The sequence below is a fragment of the Oncorhynchus masou genome, chromosome 29 (assembly GCF_036934945.1).
Source record: "Oncorhynchus masou masou isolate Uvic2021 chromosome 29, UVic_Omas_1.1, whole genome shotgun sequence".
Classification (NCBI taxonomy): domain Eukaryota; kingdom Metazoa; phylum Chordata; class Actinopteri; order Salmoniformes; family Salmonidae; genus Oncorhynchus; species Oncorhynchus masou.
This window is the reverse complement of record NC_088240.1, coordinates 82,412,842-82,440,038: the sequence shown is the minus strand read 5'-3', so window position 1 is coordinate 82,440,038 and position 27,197 is coordinate 82,412,842. Positions and strand designations below refer to the sequence as shown.

General features: G+C 40.3%; 1 protein-coding gene and 1 long non-coding RNA gene across 5 annotated transcripts in view; one reads left to right on the top strand and one right to left on the bottom strand.

The window, feature by feature from the left end:
• The window catches only part of LOC135520766 (acyl-CoA-binding domain-containing protein 7-like), a 93,261-nt gene that overhangs the window by 55,193 nt on the left and 10,871 nt on the right, over window positions 1–27,197 (top strand). For 3 of the 4 annotated variants that reach the window (XM_064946545.1, XM_064946541.1, XM_064946542.1), the window contains 3 exons: window positions 55–227; window positions 327–446; window positions 766–1,845. The exons of the other annotated variant lie outside the window; for it this stretch is intronic. In XM_064946545.1, the coding sequence (XP_064802617.1) occupies window positions 55–227; window positions 327–446; window positions 766–886 (414 nt within the window). In that variant the 3' untranslated portion in view covers window positions 887–1,845. Of the gene's footprint in view, window positions 1–54; window positions 228–326; window positions 447–765; window positions 1,846–27,197 lie in introns of those variants that run through there. 4 annotated transcript variants of the gene reach the window in all.
• Window positions 18,813–24,791, bottom strand: LOC135520763 (uncharacterized). The gene is made up of 2 exons (XR_010452441.1): window positions 24,706–24,791; window positions 18,813–20,686 (listed from the first exon to the last, which is right to left on the bottom strand). It is a non-coding gene; the product is annotated as an uncharacterized LOC135520763 (long non-coding RNA).

The window sequence follows — 27,197 nt, the reverse complement described above, 5'->3', positions numbered from 1 at the left end:
ATGTAAATCTGGCGACCAGGATACTTACACTCTGACTTTCTGGATGTCTCCCAGGCTGAGGCTAAGAGGAAAGCCCTTCTGCTGGCCTTCAACAAGCACAACAAACTGATGGCTGAGGCACAGAATGGAGAAGGTTTTGACAGACATCTCCTGGGCCTGTACCTGATCGCCAAGGAGGAGGGACTTCCTATGCCAGACCTTTTCACTGATCTACTGTATTCCAAGAGGTGTGTGTGTGTGTGTGTGTGTGTGTGTGTGTGTGTGTGTTTATGGTGTGTTTATGGTGTGTTTATGGTGTGTGTAATTTGTGTGTGTTCTCTCTCCAGTGGCGGGGGCGGTAACTTTACCCTGTCCACCAGTCTGGCTGGCTACACCACAGTTCATGGGGTGGGCGCTCCCATGGTGCACCATGGCTACGGGTTCTTCTACCGCATCAATGAGGACAGGTGGGCTAACACACCCACACACAAGACCTGGACTATGGACAATGACCATTCATTAAATGAATACATTTTTTTTCTGATTATTGTTGGCTTGTTTGACATTTCATTGCATTGTTAGGAGCTAGTAACATAAGCATATCAATGCACCCGCTATAACGTCTGCTAAACTGTGTACGCGACCAGTAATCTTTGATTTGATTTTGAACAGTTCCTTCAGCTATTTGGTCTCTCATGTAGTTAGTAGAATTTGTAGATGTTCTTTAGTACATCTGCCTTCTCTAGGATGGCCTGATAGAAGCTTCTGGTGTCTGTCCTGTTTCAGGATCGTGGCTTCCTGTACAGCGTGGAAGTCCAGTCCAGAGACGGATGCAGAGACACTGTTCCAGAACCTGGTTACCTCCCTACATGAGATGCTACATCTCGCTACCACAGCGCAGCTCTAACACACACACACACGGAGAGTTTCTATTATGTCATGGCTTTAGAAGCTTCTGATAGGCTAATTGACATCATTTGAGCCAATTGGAGGTGTACCTGTGGATCTACCTAAGTCCTACCTTCAAACTCACTGCCTCTTTGCTTGACATTGTGGGTAAATCAAATGAAATCAGCCAAGACCTCAGAAAAATAATTGTAGACCTCCACAAGTCTGGTTCATCCTTGGGAGCAATTTCCAAACGCCTGAAGGTACTACGTTCATCTGTACAAACAATAGTACGCAATTATAAACACCATGGGACCACACAGCCATCATACTTCTCAGGAAGGAGATGCGTTCTGTCTCCTAGAGATGAACGTACTTTGGTGCGAAAAGTGCAAATCAATCCCAGAACAACAGCAAAGGACCTTGTGAAGATGCTGGAGGAAACAGGTACAAAAGTATCTATATCCACAGGAAAATGAGTCCTATATCGACATAACCTGAAAGGCCGCTCACCAAGGAAGAAGCCACTGCTCCAAAACCGCCATTAAAAAAGCCAGACTACCGTTTGCAACTGCACAGGGGGACAAAGATCGTACTTTTTGGAGAAATGTCCTCTGGTCTGATGAAACAAAACTAGAACTGCTTGGCCTTAATGACCATGTTTGGAGGAAAAAGGGGAAGGCTTGGAAGCCGAAGAACACCATCCCAACTGTGAAGCACGGGGGTGACAGCATCATGTTGTGGGGGTGCTTTGCTGCAGGAGGGACTGGTGCACTTCACAAAAAAGATGTAATCATGAGGCAGGACAATTATGTGGATATATTGAAGCAACATCTCAAGACATCAGTCAGGAAGTTAAAGCTTGGTCGCAAATGGGTCTTCCAAATGGATGTGATGAAATAAATAAAAGCTGAAATAAATCATTCTTTCTACTATTATTCTGACATTTCACCTTCTTAAAATAAAGTGGTGATCCTAACTGACCTAAGACAGAGATTTCTTTACAAGGATTAAATGTCAGGAATTGTGAAAACTGAGGTTAAATGTATTTGGCTACGGTGTATGTAAACTTCCGACTTCAACTGTAGATAGAAGACTGTAGTGCCCAAAAGCCCATTTCAGCATGGTCAGTGCCATTGAGGACTTCCTATGGGCGGCAGGTAGCCTAGCTGTTAAGAGCATTGGGCCAGTAACCCAAAGGTCGCTGGTTCAACTCCCCAAACCGAGTAGGTGAAAAATTTGTCTGTGACTTTGAGCAAGGCACTTAACACTAATTGCTCTTGTAACTCACTCTGGATAAGAGCATCTGCTCAATGACTAAAATGTAAAAAGGTATGGGTTAAGGAAGGATCACATAATTCCATCAGGATTATACTCGTAAATGAGACATTCCAGAACTGCAGGTGGCAGTATATCGCAAACCTTTGGTTTATATCTGTTCAAACAACACACTCTAGGTGGCAGTGTGCTAACCTGGATACCAGTATTTTTCTCTAACATTCCATTGCTTGACACTTCTGTCATTTCTTCAATCTTCAAATATGAACATTATATCATTAATGAGCTCGAGGACATCAGAGGTTTTGATCCTGATTCAATAACCCTCATAGTTATCCTCCAATCAAACGTTATGCAAATATTGGAACTTTTTTCTACACAGATCTTGGTGTCCTGTTGCTAAGCTATGTTTTTTTTGCTAGGTGTTAGCTGAAGTTGCTCACTTGAGTCTTAAAGGAGCTACATGTACAATTTTTGCATTGTAATTTCATAAAATGTCTAATATACCTGCAGTAATAGTGAAATGATGGTGGCCCAAAACAAAATCGTATTCTAAAATGCAGACTTTTTCCTATTTGGCAACAAAAGCCAGACCGGCTTCTGTTGTTAAGATGGGAAAACTGCATCCCCATCTCTTCCATCCTGCGACACTAAGAGACATGGTCATCGCCTCCTCGAGCACAACGAACAATGGCAGACTGGGGAAAGTGGCCTATGTAGAAATCACTGTCATTTCCTGGCTGCTGGCTGCTAAAACTCAACACTCTTCAATTCAATTTCAGTTTGTGAGAAAACAATAACTGAATAGTGTAGGGAATCGTTGTACCATTTAAATCGCATTGAAATATACTTTCAATAACAAATATTGTTTTTTATGGCTATTTGAAGTTGGTGGACAAAACTTAAAGTAAAATAGTGTCCATCATGGTCCATGCTATCCGCGATTCTTGGGACGTACCAACTCTGAAATGTAAAAAGTTTAGGGTAGGTGTTTAGGGTAGGCATGTCCCAAGGAATCGGTTTAGCACTAACATCTCCACCATGTTACAGGGAAATGGGATGTGGGGGAGTTCTTTGGAATACAACCTACTGTAGTTAATAGTGTAATCTGTGTAATACATTGAATTATATGAGACGATGTCTGGAGTTAATGGAGCAGGTGTGGATATACTCCAAGCTCTCTTCCTAGTCTGCCACAGAAATGTCAGTCCGTAGTGCTTCATCCCATTTTGCCTTAATGGCATCTGTAGAAGGTGTGCTAACAGATTGAAAAGAGTCATATCGACGAGATATCTCTTTGTCTGGTGGTGGGGTGGGGCATATTTTTATTCATCTGTCAAACATTTAGCATTCCCAAATGTCGGAAGATGTTTTCTAACATAGTCTCTAATCTGTAGGTATCTGAAAAAGTTACGTCTGGGAAGATTATACATTTCACTCAGCAACTCAAAGGAAGCAAAGGTCCCTTCTATTTATAGATCCCCTATGGTATTTATCCCTAGCTCTCCCCATCACTCAAATGTGTTATCAAGGTTAGAGGTGGAAAAGGAGGGATTCTTGGCAACAGGGAGCATGAATGAAATTGGTCAAAATGGACTTTAATTTGCTTCCAGATTCGGGCTGTGCTGTGTGTAATAGGATTGTTACTAAATTCAGCAAAAAAAAGAAACATCCTCACTGCCAACTGCGTTTATTTTAAGCAAACTTAACATGTGTAAATATGTGTGTGAACACAACAAGATTCAACAACTGAGACATAAACTGAACAAAGGGGGGGTCAGTATCTGGTGTGGCCAATAGCTACATTAAATACTGCAGTGTATCTCCTCCTCATGGACCGCCCCAGACCACGACGGACCCTCCACCTCCAAATCGATCCCGCTCCAGAGTACAAGCCTCGGTGTAACGCTCATTCCTTCGATGATAAATGCGAATCCGACCATCACCCCTGGTGAGACAAAACCGTGACTCCTCAGTGAAGAGCACTTTTTGCCAGTCCTGTCTGGTCCAGCAACGGCGGGTTTGTGCCCATAGGTGACGTTGTTGCCGGTGAGGACCTGCCTTACTACAACAGGCCTACAAGCTCTCAGTTCAGCCTCTCTCAGCCTATTGCGGGCAGTCTGAGCACTGATGGAGGGTGTCGTGGCAATTTCCTGTATTACCAAATGATGAGAGCAAACCACAAACCAGTCAGAGTTATTTAAACCTAATCTTTAATTATATGAGCTTCACCATAGCCCTGTGACTCTCAAATCAATTCAGTGTCTATAAATTAATTCTGAGAGTGCTTACAAAAGAATACTTAATCTTTTATAGCCAAGATACACCCCTCTCAACTCACAATGACGAACCACAGATCTTTGGAACTTCACAAAGGGCCTTTTACTTGAAAGAGGAGTATCCCATAGCCAGATAGCATTAGCTATAAATTATCGTTCAGTTTGGTCTCTTAGACGAGGTTCTGCTTCTCGTTCTTGGTACTTCCTATTACCAAAACATTACCTCGTCCAATGGCATATATCAATTGTCAATTCTAGATACTCCCAACTCAAATACAACTCACCCCTGGACAAGCTCCCTGAGAGGAGTGAGCCTCTAGGTCATATACTATGAAAGATAAGTTTCAACATCAGAGGGGACATACAATGGTTCCAGACACTGCCATACTCCTCCCCCCAATGGGAAAGTGAGGGAGTGACTGGAGTACAGACATAGTGGAGCCCTTCACATGGTTTCACAGATATATTCATTATGAAGACAATGTTCAAACCTGACTTCTCCCTTTCTGATATTCTGCCTATTACCAGACATGTAAAAGACAAGCCTGACCTCTCCCCTCTCTGGGCCCCAAGTGGCTTTTCCCTAGAGAAGAGAGAGGAAAATGCAACTGCCAACAGTATAGTCCAAAATAAGACATTCTAATGACAAGTATAAAGTAAATAAAACATCTTATTTATCTATGTTTCCTAACTGATTATGGTTCAGCTACGGCAAGGGATTGTGTGTTCCTGGTGTAACTTGGGCAGTTGTTGTTGCCATCCTGTAACTGTCCCACATGTGTGATGTTCGGATGTACCGATCCTGTGCAGGTGTTGTTACACGTGGTCTGCCACTGCGAGGACGATCTGCTTTCCATCATGTCTCCCTGTAGCGCTGTCTTAGGCGTCTCATGGTACGGATATTGCAATGTATTGCCCTGGCCACATCTGCAGTCCTCATGCCTCCTTGCAGCATGCCTAAGGCACTTTCACGCAGATGAGCAGGGACCCTGGGCATCTTTCTTTTGGTGTTTTTCAGAGTCAGTAGAAAGGCCTCTTTAGTGTCCTAAGTTTTCATAACTGTGACCTTAATTACCTACCGTCTGTAAGTTGTTAGTGTCTTAATGACCGTTCCACAGGTGCCTGTTCATTAATGGTTTATGGTTCATTGAACAAGCATGGGAAACGGTGTTTAAACCCTTTACAATGAAGATCTGTGAAGTTATATGGATTTTTAGGAATTATCTTTGAAAGACAGGGTCCTGAAAGAGGGACGTTTCTTTTTTTGCTGAGTTTATAAAGTGACATCTCCAAATTGACAGGTGACAAAATCACAGAACAAATAGAGAAGGGGTGGCAATCCTCACGCTCCATACTAAGCCAACTGGAGGACGGAAGTGCATCATCCAGACAAAACGTAACAGCATGGAGGTTAGCGGCCCAATAGTAAAATATAACATTTGGGAGAGACAATCCTCCTTCCATCATGGATTTACAGAGGTGTTTTTTACATAACCTGTGTGTTTTATCATCCCAGATGAATGGAATGATAATTGAGTCCAGTTGTTTATGAAAGGATTTAAGTATGAATACTGGGATGTTCTGGAATATGTAGAGCAGGTGTGGGGGCGGAAGACCATTTTAATGGAATTAATTCTTCTGAGCAGAGAAATTGGGAGAGTTCTCTGAAATTGTATGTTTGCCTTGAGTTTTTGCATCAGAGAGGGGAAATTCTCTTTAAATAGTGAGGAGTATCGTTTGGTAACTACAATTCCTAGGTAGGTATATTTTTCTGAAGTTCTAACCAAGAAGTGTTTTGCAACCGTATGGGCATTAATTTGCTCTTGTTCCAATTTATTCTGTATCCTGAGAAGGTACCAAACAAATTAATCAAATCAAGAATAGCTGGAATACTAGATTGGGGTTCTGTTACATAGAGGAGAATGTTATCTGCGTATGGAGAAATCTTATTTAGAGTTTCTTTAGTATTATAGCCGTGTACTGCTGCGTGAGATCTGATCGCCTGAGCGAGAGGTTCAATAATTAGAACAAAGAGCAGAGGCGACAGCGCACAACCCTGCATTGTCCCTCTATAAAGGTTAAATCGGGACAACAATGATTGGTTAGTGAGTATTCTTGCACAGGGGTTCCTATATAAAAACTGGATCCAATTTATGGACACATCTCCAATATTATTCTGTTTGACCTTGAATAGATGGGACCACTCAACTTGGTCAAAGGCCTTTTCGGCATCAAGAGATATAACGGCAAGGTCCACATTGGGTAACCTCTGAGCATACATAATGTTGAAGAGGTGCTTGAGATTGAAGAATGAGTTTCTGTTAGGGATAAAGCCTGTCTGGTCCGAATGGACCAATTTGCCCAATAAAGTGCTAAGCCTGTTAGCCAGAGTTTTAGCTAAAATATTTTGGTCTGTATTAAGGAGAGATATTGGTCTATATGACCCTACCTCTTCCAGGTCTTTACCCTTCTTATGTATAACTGTAATGAACGCCTCATCCAAAGTAGGTGGGAGAGCCCCATCCTCATTGGCCTGAACCAACATTTTGTGAAGATAGGGAGAGTGCATGTTGCCGAATGTTTTATAGAATTCACCAGGGTATCCATCTGGACCCGAGGTCTTGCCACTCTTTAGAGATTGAATTGTTTCTCAAATTTCTCCAAGAGATATTTCCCTATTCAGGAAATTGGAATCTTCCTGGTTCAGGGCAGGGAGATTAGTCCTCCAAAAAGTGTTGCATAATTAAGGGGTTAGAATCTGCTTTAGATGTGTATATAGAGTCTCGTAAAACTGACGGAATCTGTCATAGATGTCTTTGGGGGAAGAGAGTAATTCCCCAGGTGCAGATTTAACTTTGTGAATCATTCGGTCACTCAGTTTTTCGAAGTTGTCTGGCGAGTAATTTGTGTGGTTTGTCACCAAACTCAAAATATTTTTGATTGGCATAGAGAAAAGATTTATCAACTTTAACTGAGATAATTTGATTATATTACAATTTTAAAGAGGTAATTTAAAAAAATGTTTCTCCATAGATGGATTTTCCCTATCCAGTAAGTGAATTTGTCCCTCCAATTCTACAAATGTTTCTCTGTTTTGCCTACTCCTGGCAGCCTGAAGGGAAATGATACAGCCTCTCAGATATGCCTTCAGTGTTTCCCACAATAATGCTGGGGAAGTCTCTGTGTTGTCATTGGTATCAAAGAAAAATATAATTTAGTATTTAAGATGTTCACAGAATGTTGGTTCTGTGAGGAGCTGAGGATTCAACCTCCAGACCCTCTTGTTTGATACGATGTCACCCAATCTCAGGGAGAAGGTGAGTGGACTGTGGTCAGAGATTATAATATCATGATACCTCACATTACAGGTATAAGGGAGTAATTTCGCATCAACAAAAATGATTCCATTCGAGTATAAACATTGTGAATATGAGAGTAAAAGGAATATTCCGTTCCCGTTGGGTTAGAGATCCTCCAAATATCAAATAAGTTAGATTTTTTTATATAGATATTCACGCTAAACGCGTGAACAAAAAGGGGTATTTGGACATCAATTATGTACTTTATCGAACAAATCAAACATTTATTGTGGAACTGGGATTCCTGGGAGTGCATTCTGATGAAGATCATCAAAGGTAAGTTAATATCTATAACGCTATTTCTGACTTCTGTTGACTCCAACATGGCAGATATCTGTATGGCTTGATTTGTTTTTCTGAGCGCCGTACTCAGATTATTGCATGGTTTGCTTTTTCCGTAAAAAAAGTGTATCTTTTATCAATGTTTATTATGAGTATTTCTGTGAATTGATGTGGCTCTCTGCAAAATCACTGGATGTTTTGGAACTACTAAACAACGCGCCAAACTCAGATTTTTGTATATAAATATGAACTTTATCGAACAAAACATACATGTATTGTGTAACATGAATTCCTATGTGTGTCATCTGATGAAGATCATCAAAGGTTAGTGATTAATTTGATCTCTATTTCTGCTTTTATTGACTCCTCTCTTTGGCTGGAAAATGGCTGTGTGTTTTTGTGACTAGGCTCTGACCTAACATAATCATATGTTGTGCTTTCGCTGTAAAGCCTTTTTGAAAACGGACACTGTGGTGGGATTAACAACACGTTTATCTTTAAAATGTTGTAAAATACTTCTATGTTTGAGTAATTTTAATTTTGAGATATCTGTTTTGAATTGGGTGCCCTGCACTTTCACTGGCTGTTGTCATATCGATCCCGTTAGCGGGATTCAAGCCATATCAATGTTTGGCCCATAGATATTCAGTAGAGTTACAGAAGTAGAGTGGATCTCTCCTATTACGATCACATAATGGCCCTCTCTATCCGCAATAGTGGTTTTATGTAGAAATGTAGGGAATTCCTTTCCGTACCAGAATCGCTGTGCCTCTCGTTTTGGCGGAGAAGTTAGAATGATACACTTGCCCCACCCACCTACAATTAAGTCTGCTATGAGAATTGTTTTTCAGATGGGTTCCTTGCAAAAATATAATATCAGATGAGAGCGCTTTCAAGTGGGCTAGGACCTTGCCTCTTAATTGGTTCGTTTAAACCGTTGACATTACAGGACTAAATGTAAGCCCTGCCCTCCTCTCGTTTGTAGTTCCTATGGTAGCCTGTATAACATGTAACTCAATAAAAAGGTAAGAAAACGCATCAAACCATCACGATCAGCATATGTAGCACCTACACCCGAGCAGTATCCTACCGACCCCTCCTCCCAGCAAGCAGTCTTACTCTCCAACCTGTCCCCCAACTTTCCCCAACATTTACCCTCCCCCTCAACCCACCTTTAAACAGGCATACACAAATAGGAGAGAAAAACATAAAAAATAAACACATTATCTGGCAGATGCCAAAAATGCACGGAGCGAGAGAAAAACAAAAATGTAATCCCTACTATACGTTCCTCTCACTTTCCTAGAACGTCTACTAACATATGAACTGAGGAGGCTCCCGCCAATAAAGTGTTCATTTAGCATCTAATAAACCAAAACAGAATAAGTTGCAACGTAAACATATTGCACACTTAAGTATCATCCTGTGTCGATCCCTGAGATAAGCAAGCTATAACAGTGCAAGGTAATATAGCTAAGCAATGCCGGTCTAAACATAAACCACCAGCAACCAATATAGACAGCAGTACATTTACACATTGTGGGTTGTGAGATCGGAACAAGGATTTTTCTAAATTAAATGTACCTGCCAATCAAATTGATTTATTTTCGGGGGGAAAAAAATATAGATATATATACACACACACGAAATGTACACACATACATATCTACACAAACATGTATACCCCAAAATAATAATAGACATACATAATAATAATAAAATTCTAAGAGAGAAAAAAACAAGTACAAATGATAATTATATGTACACACAACTACACACATATACACAAACACCACAGAAGGCTGGTGGGAACCTAATGGGGAGAGCGGCCCACGGCTATGACAGAAGCAGAATGGCACAAAACACCAACATGATATCCAGGTGTCTGATGCCACCCCATCTGCCTCCCATCCATCACCACCAGTTCCCTGCAAACAGCAAATACATGGTATGATAATAAGAATGAGAAATAAATAACGGAACAAAACAAAAAGGGGGGAATATAAGCATATCTATCCGAAAGTGTCAATGATCAAACCTGGAAAGCCACTCAAACAGAAATCGTTCTAAACTCCAACGACAGGTCAGTCGTCCAGCCGGAAAGAAAGTGAAATTAAAGTTAAATGAAAGCTCTGACCGCACCCCATTGGCCGGCTCAGCATCTTACATGCCCGGGAGCGACAATAACATTTCAGTTGGCAGCCCTTACTGAGACAGTTTAATAAAGGTTTCACCCTTTATGGCATAGTATGGATTCGAGTCCATGAGCAGACTCTAACACACAATGACAAGGTGCTCTAACCCATACGGGGGATTGGTGTATATTCCCGGATAAACTTCTCTGCGTCCAAAACAGAGGAGAGCCAAATCTTCTCACCAGAGGGAGGGGTAATTCTGAGTCTGGCAGGGAAGAGCAAGGCTGGGCGAAGATGGAGTTTGTAGAGTTTGGTCATGATGTCTCTGTAGCCGGTGCGATGCTTTGCCACATAGGGAGCATAATCCTCATAGACATGGAAGGGATGTCCTTTATGTAACAACTTACCCCTCATTTGAGCCTCACACGGAATAAGATCTTTGGTCTTGAAACTGTGACAGATGATTACCGGGCGGGGACGTTGGCCCGGTCCAGGCACTGGGACAAGGGAGCGATGTGCACGGTCCAGCTGCAGATCCGAAGCCAAAACATCTGATCCCATTGTATCCCTCAATAGCTTGGCGAATAAGTCAGTGGGGCGAGAGCCAGCCTCTACCCCCTCTGCCAGACCAACAACGAGAAGGTTATGACGTCTGGATCGGCCCTCTAGGTCAACCACTTTCACAGAAAGCCTTGCACACTCTCCTGCAAGGACGTGCATAACTTCTCCAACTCGTCGATCCTACCAGCGGTGAATTCAGAAGCCTTCTCAAGGTCCACAATACTCTGGCCCTGCGAAGCAACCGTTCGAATGGTGCTCTCAATTTTGGTGTCCAGTTCAGCAATAGTAGCCTTAAGATCCTCAACTATAGCAACACGTAGTTCTCTCAGAGTCTGGGGAAGTCTCGTTGTTTGGTGGGGAGGAGGCCTCCGATGAGTTTTAGTCTTTTTTTCACCTTTATTTAACTGGGCAAGTCAGTAAAGAACAAATTCTTATTTTCAATGATGGCCCAGGAACAGTGGGTTAACTGCCTTGTTTAGGCGCTGAATGACAGATTTTTACCTTGTCAGCTCGGGGATTCGATCTTGCAACTTTTCGGTTACTAGTCCAACGCTCTAACCACTAGGCTTCCTGCCGCCCCTTTGGTCGCCTATTACTCGGCATGTACCCATAGAAAGTTACAATATTGTATTAGAAAGAGACTTGTCCTGTAAAGTAGGTTAAGTTATATTCTTTCGTAAAAAAGTTGCAGGAGCCTCTCATACACAGCCGTTCACTCCAACATGCTAGCTCCACCAATCAATGATGTTTATCTTGAACAAATAAATGAATTAAGGTTTCTCTCTATTGGTGCTTATTGTTTTGAACTGAACAAATTAGAAAGACAGATTTTATATTATAAATATTATAAATGAGTCCCATTGAACACAAATTAAGGCCGGTCTACACACCACAGAGTTTTACTGTGTGTTGCAAATGTATTTCTTGCACTTGATGCATGTATACTGTGTTTTCCTGTCCTTTTTGGGTCCATACACACATCGCAGCACTTCTTGTTGCTACTGGCTGCAATCTAGAAAAATGAAAACACATCTCACTCACTCACATATTTGGTTACAGCAGGCCAAGATAGGAGAGTCAGGCACACACACACAAATGCAACAGTATCACCCAAACTTACTTCTGGTATTGAAGTTCTGTGGGTCAGGCGGATGGGGCACCAGCATCCTCCTCCTGAATCCTCCTCATCCTTGTGATATGTTGCCTCCTCTGGATTTGATGTCTTACCAATGCCTTGCCCAGCTCCTTGAGAAAGAGCAGTCTCCTCTGGAGCTTCCCTCTGTTCCAATCTGGGTTCAACGCCATCCAGATGACTGCTGTTCCAGATGACTGCTGTTGCCTGCTGTTTATTGACAGCCACAAGTCAACAATTTTATATTTGCTGAGTTGACTGCCCAATTGCTGGATTTCCGACAGTAGACTAGGCCTATGAGCTCATAATGTGACAAAACAGTCTCCAGCATTTAAAAAAATAAGCTATTGATCCTTGCGGCTAAATTATGTAGTATTTAATGATTTAATTTATTTATAGAGACAGGATTAGTTATATAATTTGGCAAATGTATTTCAATTTACTTTGCAGCAATTCAACCAGTGGGATAGTGCCATTATTGTAGGTAGCTTACAGGACATCATTTTTATTATTAAGCCATAATTTCTTAATTTGGTACCGACATAAAACCTATTTTTATAAAATAATTTTAGAATATACAAACACTGCATCATCCAAATTGCATGAATCCCTATTCCTATAAATACTGTAAGTGACTAAAGGACAATAATATATTTTTGAATTCGTAAAACACCAAATTAGGTCTACCTTATTATAAATTATGCTATCATCACTGTTAATCGTGAATGACAATTCTTCACGTTTTACAGGTCAAACGTCCATGCTGCATGCATCCCAACCATTTGATCCCAATTACTTTCATGGGAATATACATTTCAATCTTCTTGAATGATGTAAGTGTGACTTTCCTGGTCCCGTCCCTAAAGTCAGTGAGTCCACACAGGAAAGAGTAATGTATGGATAGTTCATTTATTTCCAAAACTACAAATATGGGACACACAGTATGGATGAATGAGGAGTAGTGACAGGATATAAATAGCACACCCACAGCAATTCTCCATAAATCTGCTGTATAATATACTAACAAAAGAACAATTGAAATGTCTATCAAAGTCATTGGGATCATACAGTGGATTTAACAACTTCTAATAATTCATAATTTGGGTGATTCTGCAACTACGGGCACTTCCATGTCCTCGAGTCAATTTTGGGGATTTTATAAAAAATAAAACAAATACTTGTATGTTAAGTTCACACTGGAATCACCCCATACTTTTTAAACACCACTCTATCTAATATTTTAGCTACTTTTCAGATGCATTTTATACCTTAATTTCACTTTTTTGCCCTTAACAGACTTAAGCTTCTATGTTTTTCTATGAGAAAACATTAATAATTACACATTATATGTTATGTACTACAGAACGAGTAAATTAAATCAAATCTATCAATATTTATTGAGAGTATGCCCTTTATATTGTTTTCTACATAAAATATACCTGTCCGTTGGGGGTAGTGTCATTTCCACCACTGAGGACAAATTCCTCATTAATAAAGTTAAGAGAATGTTAATTTCGTTACCATGGAAACATATTGTGACACTGAAGCGCATAGCTGCAGTGGACAGTTGTTCCAGATGTGATGTCCAGAAGTTGGAAGAAATATCGAGGTAAATATTGCTTGTGTAGAGAATATTTTAATTGTCAGTCATTTTCAAACAGGCTAGAATTTCTTTAATTTGTGGTAGAACTTTTGAATTAAAAAAATATATTTTATATATTTAGTGTAAATGATATGCTAGCTGTAATACTAATCAAAGCATGCTAAGCTGTCTGTCAATTTTCTGTAGGAACTGTAGAAATGTCATTTACATCACAAACTTAGGTGTGATGGAAATGACAGAAATCCATTATCTTATTTGTTTTTACTTTCGGCTTATTTAATCATGTTTAAAATGAATTGAATCGAGAAAATGCGTGCACAAGTTGAAAGGTGTGCACAAGTTGAAAGGTGTGCACAAGTTGAAAGGTGTGCACAAGTTGAAAGGTGTGCACAAGTTGAAAGGTGTGCACAAGTTGAAATATAAGTAGTATTTGTCTTTATTTTTAGAAGATGCCACATAAAACAGCACAGAGGTCACAGACATTTAGAAACAAATTCAAAAATTATCATATACGATACCAGGAACATCTGCAAAAAGACAAGGAGAGATACTGGAGCTTACAAAGCAACGAGATGGAAATGTAACCAACGGAATAGGAACAGTGGGTTAACTGCCTGTTCAGGGGCAGAACGACAGTTCACAATTCAGAACCTTTATCAGACGTTTAAGACGGATTATTCAGACATTCAAATTTCCTACTGTGAATTCTGCAAAAGATGTCCTTTTTGGGTTGTCAAGCCAACAGTCCAGGATAGGGACACATGTCCCTGCAAAACCCACGCCAACATCCAGTTCATGGAGGACAAACTACAGCATCACAAAGTGATCAGCTGCAGCAACACTGAGAAAGTTTGAGTCTTTGTGCTGTGAGAACCTGAAGAAAGAGTGTATGTACACAGAGTGCTCCCTTCGCTAAGCAAAAGAGCTTAAAACATCTGACTTTGATGCTGCGGGCAGACATGGTGGTTTGAGTGGAAAAACAAAGCTGAAGAGATAGAGAAGAAAAACAAAGAGTGGAACATTACATTTGACAGTAAAAGAAAAGGTATGTGGCACACTGCAGATTCTATTGGAGGATTTCTCCAAAGGATTGAAAGAGAAGCTGGGAAAACACGTGTACAACATTCGACACCAATACTCCAAAACAGAGAATTAAGAGAATCTGGGGAAAGAGGAGATCATTGTGCATATTGACTTTGCAGAGAACTACCTGTGTAAATACACCAGTGAAATCCAGGCAGTTCACTTTGGTGATTCTCACAAGCAGGTGACCCTCCACACCTGTGTTGGATATACCACAAATGAAACAGTTTCACTTTGCATACTGAGCTCTTCTATGCAGCATAATCCCTCTGCTATCTGGGCCCATCTCTCAAAACACTGGCCTACTTCCTTGAGCTCTGCCCATCAGCTACTGCTGTGCACCTTGATTGACGGGCCTCGAACCCAGTATAGGTCTGAAATGTTTAACAATGGTTGTTCAAAATGTTTGAAATAAAATATTGTTTTCATACATTATTTTAAACATAGATGTAATTTCCATCACAACCCATATTTTGTGGTAAATGAGTGTATAATGTACATTAATTTGTTTTAGATATGGAAATCATATGGTTGTTATTATAATCTCACAAAAAGGTTGGGGGCAAATATCTTATTTTTCGTGATAAATAAATGTTTTCAGCTGTCACCAAGGCAAGTTTAAACATTCAGGCGTCGTGTTGAATTATTAATATTAGGAAAACAATCACTTGAAATAATATTCAATACAAGTTCATGTACAAATGTATCAGAAATCCGTTATGAATCAATTGTATGATTTAATTTTCAACGAAAATGGATGTTTAATGACGTTGATGGAAATTACATTTGTCTATGACTGTCTGGGGAAAATGACAAAAATATATAAATTCCTGGATAGTACGATCGCAGCCATTATCAGATATAGTTTCTAGACAAATCAAAGACAAGTACAATACTGGTAAAATGGTGTTTGAATAAGTTTTAATTTATGAAAGTTTGCACGGCCAAAGTGCCGAAGTTGAATAATCACCCATTTACTATAATAAAAATATTGTTTCCATGTGTAATCTCATATTCACAACATCAGAATGAACTAACCATTTTAGTATTCAAAATATATCAACTGAACCTGAAATTACTCAACATCACACTCTTGTGGCAAGGAAATATAATACACCTTGAATGTACCACATATTTTCCAAAACTAACAAAACCAGGCTATTACGCTGCTAGCTGGTGCTCATACATTTATAAAACATATAATTTATACATTTGTCATAAATTACCTGCAATCATGGGATACACACAGTATGGATGAATGATGGGTAATCTACGGGATATAAATAGCACTCCTAAAGATGCTTTTCGAATGAGTTGCTAACTTCAAGTATTGAACTTTAGCTAGCATAAAACCCATATGGCAAATAATGTGGCAAATAGAGTGGCTTATTTGACGCCAAACCAACAACACTAGTTACTAATAACATAAATTGCTCATGTACGATGTAAAAGGTATATTTTATTATGCAATGTCAATTTGATAAATTTCTATCCCGGGGCCATTCCATTTTCAACTCAACCACAGCAATTCTCCATAAATCTGCTGTGTTTTACTTAGAATCCCATACCTGTGTATTAGACAATGTAAACACACTAATCCACCAGGAGGTGGAATAATACCCATTTTTATGCAGGAATTTAACAATTGAATTACACTGTTACATAAGTAAGGGTGGCTAACCAGCCTAACTAATCACATTTTAGAACAGATGGAATAAAAGTAACCAGCACTGTCCTTCTAAATTGTCTTAAAAAATGACATGGTGTTTTGGTATGTCAGTAGCCTGACATTATCATGCTATTATATTCAATGTGTTGTGTGGAATACTAATTAATCATTAAGTGATCTTTCGAGACATTCCATTCTGAGAAGTGGTGGAGCATCACTCCGCTGAGCACCGCTGGCAGCACTACACCCCTGATTATAACCGTTGGATGACTTCGGAAGTCTCACATAACCACAGCTCTATGAACTAAGTGCCACATTCAGTTTTTACACCATTGCAGCAGCAGGTCAAAAGATTTGGGGTTGACCCAAAATCATTTGGTGTTAAAGTGCCAAAAGCCAGGTCCTGGTGATGTACATGTTGTCCTTTGGTAAATTCAGAGCGTTTTGATCTCAGAGCGTTCAGCAGCGAGCACACTGGACACTCTGGCAGAGGAGTAGGGTTAATACGAGTGGTCTGACCTCACACCAGCAGTCATACTCCCAAGCTAACTGGCTAAAGTTGTCTAGCTATTTCCAGACACAAATGAGAGACCACCTCACTCTGACCATTTTACTCACCCTAGCAGAGTTGGTTAGACTGTTTTCATGTTATCAAGTTTGCAACATGTTGACCACACCGCTCACGCAGTAGCGTGCCGTGGTTCTGGGGCCTGGGCCGTCAGTGAAGTCCTACACAGTCCCACCCGAATTAATCCACCTCTTATTACCATCATTATGATGCCATGGCTCTAGACACTATACATTTAGACAGAAACGCAGTATAACCAGGCGTTGCGTCACCTTGAAATTTACATTTTTTTCAGAGAATTGCAGGGGAAGAGTACAATACCTTTTCATTGTGCAGCTTCGTTGCCCTGCGTGCTTGTTCGTTGAGCTGTAGATCCACTCGGGTGTCCCCAAAAGTTTTCAAAAGCACCATTGTTTGTAAGTGCCCAGCCGTACTTTGGTGTCTCTTTGCTGCCTTGGTTAGACAACTCAGGTTTGCAAAGCCAGTGTGGCTCCAAACACCACATCGATCACTTGCAAATAATAGGCATTCCCAGCAGTACAGTTTGCAGTGCTTCTCGGAGCCTGTCTTTGTAGCGTCGGCGTCTACCTCTCCTGACAATGTCTAACTTTTCTTGAAAAGTTTGTCTTGAGAATGGCGTTATAATTATATTCTCGACCAAATCGATATCTTCTCCTTCCGCCATTGTGGGTTGAAAAAACAGCTTTTTAGTATGCAAATTAATTTCAGTTTCCTAGTTCTGAGACCTGCCCATAAATGGCCTGCTTCTACGTGCAGGCACTACGCCTGCTAGCTGGCTCTTGTGTAACACTGGAGCCAGCCAGCAGGCGTACAATAGCCAACTCTAAAGCTGATTGGTTGACACTAAATTTTAATTTCCGTTCACTTTAAGCTACAAGCGCCCGCACTGTTGATTCTGAAGGCCTGGGGACAGATTTTAGACCCCTGGCAACACATGATGGCTGAATATGATTGGATAAAATATCTAACATAAAGACCAGCCCTCCAAATCTCAACCTGGGGCTGGAAGCAGTGCAACCAAGAGGAACGCTATGAAATGAAGAGTGTAACTCTTACTCTGGGGAATAATTTAATACATATTTGTGGGAAAATATATTTTTAAAAACTATATTCTGATGATGTTTAGGCCAGCAGAGAAGGCCTTGCTGGCCCTGACGGCCCACCACTGCGCTCACGTTGCAAAATAAATGTACACATATGTTATTCAATCATTGCTCGCTTGTTGAGAGTCTACTTTGCCAAGAGCTAAAATAGAAGTTGCTTCTATTTGTGGAGCAGAAGTGCTGCAAGTCCTGCCTCTCCCATCTCCTCATTGGCTTTTAGAAGCATATGCCCACATGCCATCTCCTCACTGGTTATACCCACGTGGCTGATTGAAAGACGAAACGGAGTTCGGTTGTGGTATTACATCTTATGAAAGTTAGTTGCCAATCGCCATATAAAATCCAAAGAAGAAAAAGCCTGGAAGGAGGAGAGATGGCTAGAAACGATTCAGTTGACCATTGTATGTGTGGATTAATTGTCGGGAGTAGACGATTTTGTGCATTTCAGGTAAAATAACAACTCAATGTTTATATCCCAGGACAAATTAGCTACCAACATCAAGCTAGCTATCTAAATAGGACCAATTAGCTAGCAACTGCAAGCTTGCTAAATTTCCATAAATGTATAATGCTTTTCGACCTGTCGCCAAATTAATAGAATTGGTTCAGCGTTTGTTTTGATATTTCAACCTGCGTTTGGTGTGGGGCAGGGGTGTCAAAGTCAAATGGACGGAGGGCCAAATAAAAAATTTAGCTACAAGCCGAGGGCCGGACTGTTCGAATGTTCATTGAAAAATTTTTAAATGACGCATATAGTCTAGTGAACCTAATTGAACCTACTGAAAACCTAACAAATATATTCCAATATGATCAGATAAATAAAGCAATATTTTCTTATGGCTCTATCAGTAATCTTTAATTTTCAACAGACACAAAAGACAAATTTCCTTTATATAAAAATCCCCATAACATGAACATTAAATGAAAGAAACCGGTATTCAAGGCACCATCAGTAGCCTATATTTTCTATTTTAGCAAAAGTGGGCTAAATTTACTTCAAAGAAAAAAACAATAATAGCAATTTTCTATCATCCACTCAACTGAAATATTTTTAAAATATAATTGGATTGAAATACCTTGTGATTTGGCTTTTTTGAACAGAGCCTGTCGAGATTTGAGGCCTCGTTTTAATTCCTCTGCCTTTTGTAGCCTTTGTTCCATGTCCATATTCTTGTTTTTGTCCGCGTGTTTCGTTTCATAATGTCGTCTCAGATTATACTCTTTCAGTACCGCCACACTTTCTCCACACAGAAGACACACAGGTTTTCCAGCTACCTCCGTGAACATATACTCCGACTCCCACCTTGTTTGAAACCCCGGTTCTCAGTGTCCACCTTCCGTTTTGCCATTTTTGATGGGTATCTGAAAGTTAATTTTACTGTGATGCTGACGACTGCTGTGCCAATAAATATTGAAATGAAGCAGCCTACTGCTCGGTGCGTCACCGTTGCATTGTGGGAAATGTAGTATTGGTGCGTGTAAAAGATCTGCGGGCTGCCGGCTTGCTGCGGTCTGCGGGCCGGTTCTAATAATAAATCAAGATCATCCCAGGGGCCGTAAAAAACCTTCTCGCGGGCCGGATGTGGCCCGCGGGCCTTGACTCTGACATATGTGGTGTGGGGGGACAAAATCAAATTGCACACGATGGCGCACGCTAGTGATGGGTCCTTTGCGAACGAGCCGAGTCTTGTAGGTGAACGCTGGGAGTCGGCTCGCATATCAGAAGAGCCGTATCTATTTGTTTAAAAAAATTAAAAAATTAAGGTATAAATACTCAAAAGATTTAAATGAATAAAATGAACTAATTCAAATAACGAAAACATTAATAAAATAATATAGGCCCAAATGCTTAAACACGCACACATTCATTCTGTCTGCTCAGACTAACAGCCTCACCGGTTGTTCCTGTCAATCAGACACGCAGTGTCAACCAATGAAACAAAGATGAGTGAGGGAGGGCTGAGCCAACTCACTCACAGTCACACACTTAGCAGCCAAGGCGAGAGAGGAAGGACAGCTGTGAAAACAACAGCTGGGAAATGAGCCGGAAGCACAGTAGCATTTGGATGCATTTTAATAATGTAGACAATGTTAAAGCACAGTGTAGAATTTGCAAAAACAAAATATCCTAAAGCCGGTTCTACGCATAACCTACACATGCGAACTGTGCACCCAACTGTGACGCTAGCTGTAGCGGAGCGTCGAGAAACTAGCGGATCTCTCAGTCAAGTAGACCTACTCCGTGATCCACAGCAACGCAGTCTTCTATGGACAAGTTTATACCAAAGTCTATGCCTTAAGCAAAACAAGGCCAATTTGATATTGCATTGGCTAAAATGATTGCCACCGATTTCCAGCCATTTTCGATCGTGGAGGACAGAGGTTTAAGAAATTCTAGCAATAATCTAAATCCAATGTACACAATTCCAAGCAGGAAAATCCTTTCAAGATCACTTATTCCACAACTGTACAAGAGTACACAGGCTTCAGTGCGGGAAAGAGTCCAAAGAGCTATTGCAGTTTGCCTTACCACTGACTGCTGGACATCAAGGGTAACCACTCCTTACCACTTCTTACAGGTCGGTTACATGTCACTTAATTCTTCAAAGAATAACCTCAGCAGCACGGAGGGACAGCCCCAGCAGTCAGCTGGCTCAGGCACCAGGGCAACAGGAAGAAGAGGGATCAGATGGAGCAGAAGCACCAGCAGTAGTGCCACAAACGTCTGCTGTTTGGATGCTGTGTGCTGCTGGTTATAACATGGTAATAAAGAAGAGAGAGAAAAGAGGGACCAGTTTAATGTTTTAAGTGGGATGCTACAGTTTTGCACATTGTTATTTATTTTTCTTTGATATGGTGCAATATTATATTATGCTGTTCAGATTGTATTAGTTTTGAATGGTTAGATTTATATGCACTTTGTTTATATATATTAAACAGTTATACTTTAAATGCAAACAGCATTATTTTACATAACAACCCAATGCATTTTTAAATAGATTGTGGTTACGGTAGAGTGTGAATTAATGTAATAATTAAACAATTACAATTGTTTTAACACCAATCATAGTCAAACTATCGCAAACTGTTTGACTTGAAAAAATACAAAACATATATATTTTTTAAAGCCGTTTGGGAGCCAAAAGAGCCGTCTCTTTTTGGTGAGCCGAGCCAAAAAGAGCAGGAATGCCCATCGATAGCGGACGCATGTCCAGTTTGGGTATGGTGTTTAGTGGCTGTAAATTCTTCTTATTCTTCTGTGGGTTTTATGGCAGACTACAACCCAAATAGGTGTATGACCGCCACCAACTGGACAAGGTAAAAATACTACCCATACGTGATAGGGAAAACTAACTTAATCCACACCAAAATAAAACAATCAAAAAACATTGACAAAACCAAAATCCCTTCCTTCGAATCTGAATATCTCCCTTCTCAGGCTGGATGACCTGAGAGAGAAGTAAGGCTTGTGACAATACTCCATGCATCTCCCCCACGAGAAGTCTCCACCGCAGCGACAGTGATATCTATTTTCCTGGACTTCCTCTCCACCTTGGCAGTGCCATTAATCAACATTGGCTATAAAGGCCACAAAGTCCACCTTCTTAACCTTTAACATATCTGGGTCCTGCTGTTGAAAGGAAACCCCTGCAGCCTTCAGTGAAGGCCTATCCACCACCATGGACACTTCAGGAGCACCATTCGAACCCTCAAACCTTTTAACAGCCGCTGCATATGAAATGCTCTGGATAGCCCTGACTTCAGACATCTCATTCTCTTTCACCCTTGTTGGACATTCCATGGTTCCCACCACAATTGCAACATGAGTGACTAACTGTGCTGCTAGCAACAATTTTATTGTTTTTTTGCCAACGTTTACTGACACCTGTCATATTCAACGGGTGTTGTGCATTTGTAAATTCAACAGTTATTCTCCGCTCTGGCACACTCAAATGAGAGTGCTCTAAAATCGGGGTAGATAGTCAAAATGTATTTATGAACTCACTTCATAATCACAAATGATGTAATTGAGACTTACTGAGTCTGGCTTTAAGCTTTAAAATACAACAACTTGCCTAGCTAACAGCTAAATGTGTGTTTTAGACTTCATAATTCAAATTCTATTTTCAAGGCTTCAAATGTTGTCACGTAAAATATTTATGTTATTTTCATCAACCAATGAGCAACTTTGCTGGAAATCCAGTTGCATATAGAGCTAGCCAGCTTGTAGTCCTCAAAAACAGAAATTAGTTAGCATTTTCTGTCTTTGCTTTGTTGGCCATTTCTAATCGGGAAAGAATGGGGTTTTGGGATATACACAGAAATGTTGGTTTAGGAGATCTAATATGTTGTATTCTATGAGATAATGTAAATCAGTTAACGTGACCTTTATGCATTATGAAGCCTTTATGTGCTTATATATATGTATTATTATTATTTAAAAAATTGTACTAATACACAGTTATGGTACAACCCATTGCGCATTAAATGTGTAACGCAGCCTTAAAGTGATGCTGTTTCTGTAATCTGTATGGTGCCATGATCATCACTGTTCACAGTTTGTGATGTTTCATATACACTGTAATGGTAGGTAATGCACCAGGATCTAATGCTGACAATGCACCATCTAAAAGTGCAACCGTACAAGAATGCATGCACATCTGGCCTCGTGTAAAGAACAAACAACTATTTTAAGAGGAGTGTTTTAGCAGTCTCACAATCGATATCCATGAATAATGAAAAGCCAAGTCACGTGTAATAATATCACCACTTCTCTCTTCCGGGTGTTGGCAGTCCGCTAACTGGGGTTGACTAGACAGTATACAGCTTTTGTCAAATTTGACTTTTCGTAGCAGGTTAGGAGAATTTACACAGCATGTTAGGATAATTAACGTAGCACGTTAGGAGAATTAGGTTAACATTTGGAAAAAGGTCAGAGTTAGCTAAAATGCCAAAATAAATACACTTTTGACAAAAGCTGTAGCCCTTCGAGCCTTGACCTCTTACTGGGTGAAAGGTGATGAGAAGCGCTGCATACCCCACGAGCGGAGCAACAACACAAACGACCGCAAGCTACTTGCTAACTAACTATGTTTGATCATATGGTTATGTAGCCAGAATTCATATGGTAATCAATTGCTGAGCAATTGTGCTATAAACGTGCTTATTAATGCGATTGGTACAAGGCTGCGCCGCCTCGGAAAATATGGAATTTGATCTCCAATAATAAAAGTTGCATCTGGCCTGCGAGTCTAGCTAGCTGGGCAATTACATGTTTATGTGGAATTACTCTGATACTCCGATTTGGTTGTATGGTTTGTTAAACTTTGAAATCAATGGGTTTTGTTTGGCATACATTTTAAAGTGAAAAACCTGCGTCTCAGAGTAATTCCGTTACAATGGAATTGCCCAGTTACAAATTCTACAACTATCTTTGTAGATAATGACTGTATTGTAGTAGGGGAGATTGGGGTACATTGAGCCAAAGGGGTAGGTTGAGCCACCCTTTTTTCTAGGAAACCATAAACAACATTTATAATTTGGCGAAATATGGAAAAGTTGTAAGGAAGTTAACGTTAGGCCCAAAAAACGGGAATTTCATCAAGTCATTAATTTTTTGGGAGGTTTCATGATGCTTGTATCTAAATTAAAGTAAATCATTTTAAAGGTTGTTCTATAAAAATGCAAACTCGGCTCCATAATTAATCGAATCAGATGAACCCTCTCATATTGCCCACTACTTTAATTATTTTTTAAATTGGCAATATTAGCAAACTTAGGCATGACATGCCAACAACAAACGCAGACAAGCATTGTAATTTTGAATTCCACAAAGCGAATGTGGAAGAGGAACACATTATTGTTGTCTATCAACAATGACAAGCCACCGGGTTCTGACAACTTGGATTGAAAATTACTGAGGATAATAGCGGGTGATATTGCCACTCCTATTTGTCATATCTTCAATCTAAGCCTACTAGAAAGTGTGTGCCCTCAAGCCTGGAGGGGAAGCAAAAGTCATTCTGCTTCCCAAAAATACGAAAGCCCCCTTTACTGGCTCAAATAGCCGACCAATCAGCCTGTTACCAAACCTTAGTAAACTTTTTGAGATTTTTTTGTTTTCGAATTAGAGGTTGATGCCTCTGGAATGTATACACTGATTGAGTAAGTTAGTGTTATGGAGATTGTACTCTTATTAGAGAAACGGTGAGAAAGACAGTTCCTCAGTTTAGGGTTCTTTAATGTTGATTGGAGATTAACAATGTTTGCAATTCTGTGCTATGTCACTCAGCTGGTATTATCCAATTAATTGTCCATTTATCCAAACAAGATGTGATCTGGAAATAACAAATATGAATACAATGGCATCATTACTAAGATAATGTACTGTAACGACCCTGGGTTTATAAGCACGGAAATCGACCTGCCGCAAGAGCATGCTTTTGCGGCACAGTCGATAGCGCGCCTGACCTCGGGCTTGAAGGTCGAGGGTTCGAGACCTGCTCCCTGCTGTTTCATTACAGTACATTAATTTAGCAATAGCAAACAAGATATACAGCTCTCATCTGTTATACTAAACCAATGACTGAAACGAAAATACAAGTGGCTAGCAACATCAAACTAACCAGCTAATAAAATGTAGCTAAGAATGTTAGATAGCTAGCATAAAAACGAGACCCATAATGCTGTAAAAATTACAAAAATATTCTTTAACTATTGACAACTTCATCAGTAAAACAAGGGGAAAACATATACATTACTTACAGTTTTGGTTTTCACACACAGTGATTAATAAATTGTCCAGAAAGAAAATAATGTCCAAAACTGAGATTTGTCTTCACAGCAGTAGGTTGCCAGCTGCACTTGGTAATGAACTAAACACTCTGCCAGCTTGTGATAGCTGTGATGTCGTCACTGTTCTTAAAGGGACAGGCTTTTTCTTACAGTCTTTGACGAGATACAAGGCTGTTTTGCAGTAAACAAATTGACAACAGACGTTCAGCATGCATATTGGGAAGCACAGCACTTGCACACATGACTGATGACTGGCTGTGATACATTTATGATCAAAAGTTTGTGGGGACTGTTTTGTTAGACTTTAGTGCGGCTTTTGACGTTATCGATCATACTCTGCTTCTGGAAAAACGTATGTGTTATGGCTTTACACCCCCTGCTGTAATGTGGATAACCGAACACCGAGGGTGTAGTCCTCTCCAACATAATCCAGGTAGAATCAGGGATTCTCCAGGGTAGCCGTCTAGGCCCCTTACTTTTTTCAATTTTTACCAACGACATGCCAGTGTGTCTATGTATGCGGATGACTGAACACTACGGCAGGTATCCTAGTGGTTAGAGCGTTGGGCCAGTAAACGGAAGGTTGCTGGATCGAGTCCCCGAGCTGACATGGTAAAAATCTGTCATTCTGCCCCTGAGCAAAGCAGTTCCCCGGGTGCTGAAGACATGGATGTTGATTTAAGGCATACCCCTGCGCCTCTCAGATTTAGAGGGGTTAGGTTAAATGTGGAAGACACATTTCAGTTGTGTGCATTCAGTTGTACAACTGACTAGGTATCCCCATTTCCCTTACCATTATACATGTCAGCTACTACAGTGACTGAAATGACTGCAACACTTAACAAAGAGCTGAATGAGGGAATAGGAATAAGTTAATAAATATTTCAAAAACTCAAAATTGTATTTGGGACAAATCATTCACTGAACCCTAAACCTCAACTAAATATTGTAATGAATAATGAGGAAATTGAGGTGAATTAACTGCTTTGAGTAACCTAGGATTGTAAACAGGCATGGCCGATTAATTAGGACCGATTTCAAGTTTTCATAACAATCAGTAATCCACACTTTTGGATGCCGATTATGGCCGATTGCAATCCACGAGGAGACTGCATGGCAGGCTGACCACCTGTTACGCTAGTGCAGCAAGGAGCCAAGGTAAGTTACTAGCTAGCATTAAACTTATCTTATAAAAATAATCAATCTTAACATAATCACTAATTAACTACACATGGTTGATGATATTACTAGTTTATCTAGCTTGTCCTGCGTTGCATACAATCAATGCGAGGCCTGTTAATTTATCATTGAATCACAGCCTACTTCGCCAAACGGGTGATGATTTAACAAAACCTCATTCGCGAAAAAAGCACAATCATTGCACCAATGTACCTAACCATAAACATCAATGCCTTAATTAAAATCAATACACAAGTATATATTTTTAAACCTGCATATATAGTTAAAATAAATTAATGTTAGCAGGAAATATTAACTATGGAAATTGTGTCACTTCTCTTGCGTTCAGTGCAAGCAGACTCAGGGTTTATGCAGCAGTTTGGGCTGCCTGGCTCAGACCATTTCTTCCTAACAAAGACCGTAATTAATTTGACAGAATTTGACATAAATATGACATAACATTGAAGGTTGTGCAATGTAACAGCAATATAACAGTATTTCACTGAAAGAATAAACGTTTTATTTTTGAAATAATAGTTTCCGGATTTGACCATATTAATGACCTAAGGCTCGTATTTCTGTGCCTTTATTATATTATAATTAAGTCTATGATTTGCTATTTGATAGAGCAGTCTGACTGAGCGGTGGTAGGCAGCAGCAGGCATGTAAGCATTCAAACAGCACTTTACTGCGTTTGCCAGCAACTCCTAGCAGCGCTGTTTATGACTTCAAGCCTGTCAACTCCCGAGATTAGGCTGGCAATACTAAAGTGCCTACAAAAGTAACTACAACCTAAAACTTCTTACCTGGGAATATTGAAAACTCATGTTAAAAAGAACCACCAGCTTTCTTATGTTGTCATGTTCTGAGCAAGGCACTTAAACGTTAGCTTTTTTACATTGCACATATTGCACTTTTTCTTTCTTCTCCAACACTTTGTTTTTGCATTATTTAAAACAAATTAAACATGTTTCATTATTTATTTGAGATTAAATAGATTTTATTGATGTCTCCTGCAGTGGTCTAGAGCACTGCACTGTGCCACCAGAGACTCTGGGTTCCACCAGAGACTCTGGGTTCGTGCCCAGGCTCTGTCACAGCCGGCCGCGACCTGGGGGTCCGTGGGGCGACACACAATTGGCCCAGCATCGTCTGGGTTAGGAAGGTTTTGGCCGGTAGGGATTATCCTTGTCTCATCACACACCAGCGACTACTGTGGCGGGCCGGGCGCAGTGCACGCTGGCCAGGGTCGCCAGGTGCACGGTGTTTCCGCCGAGACATTG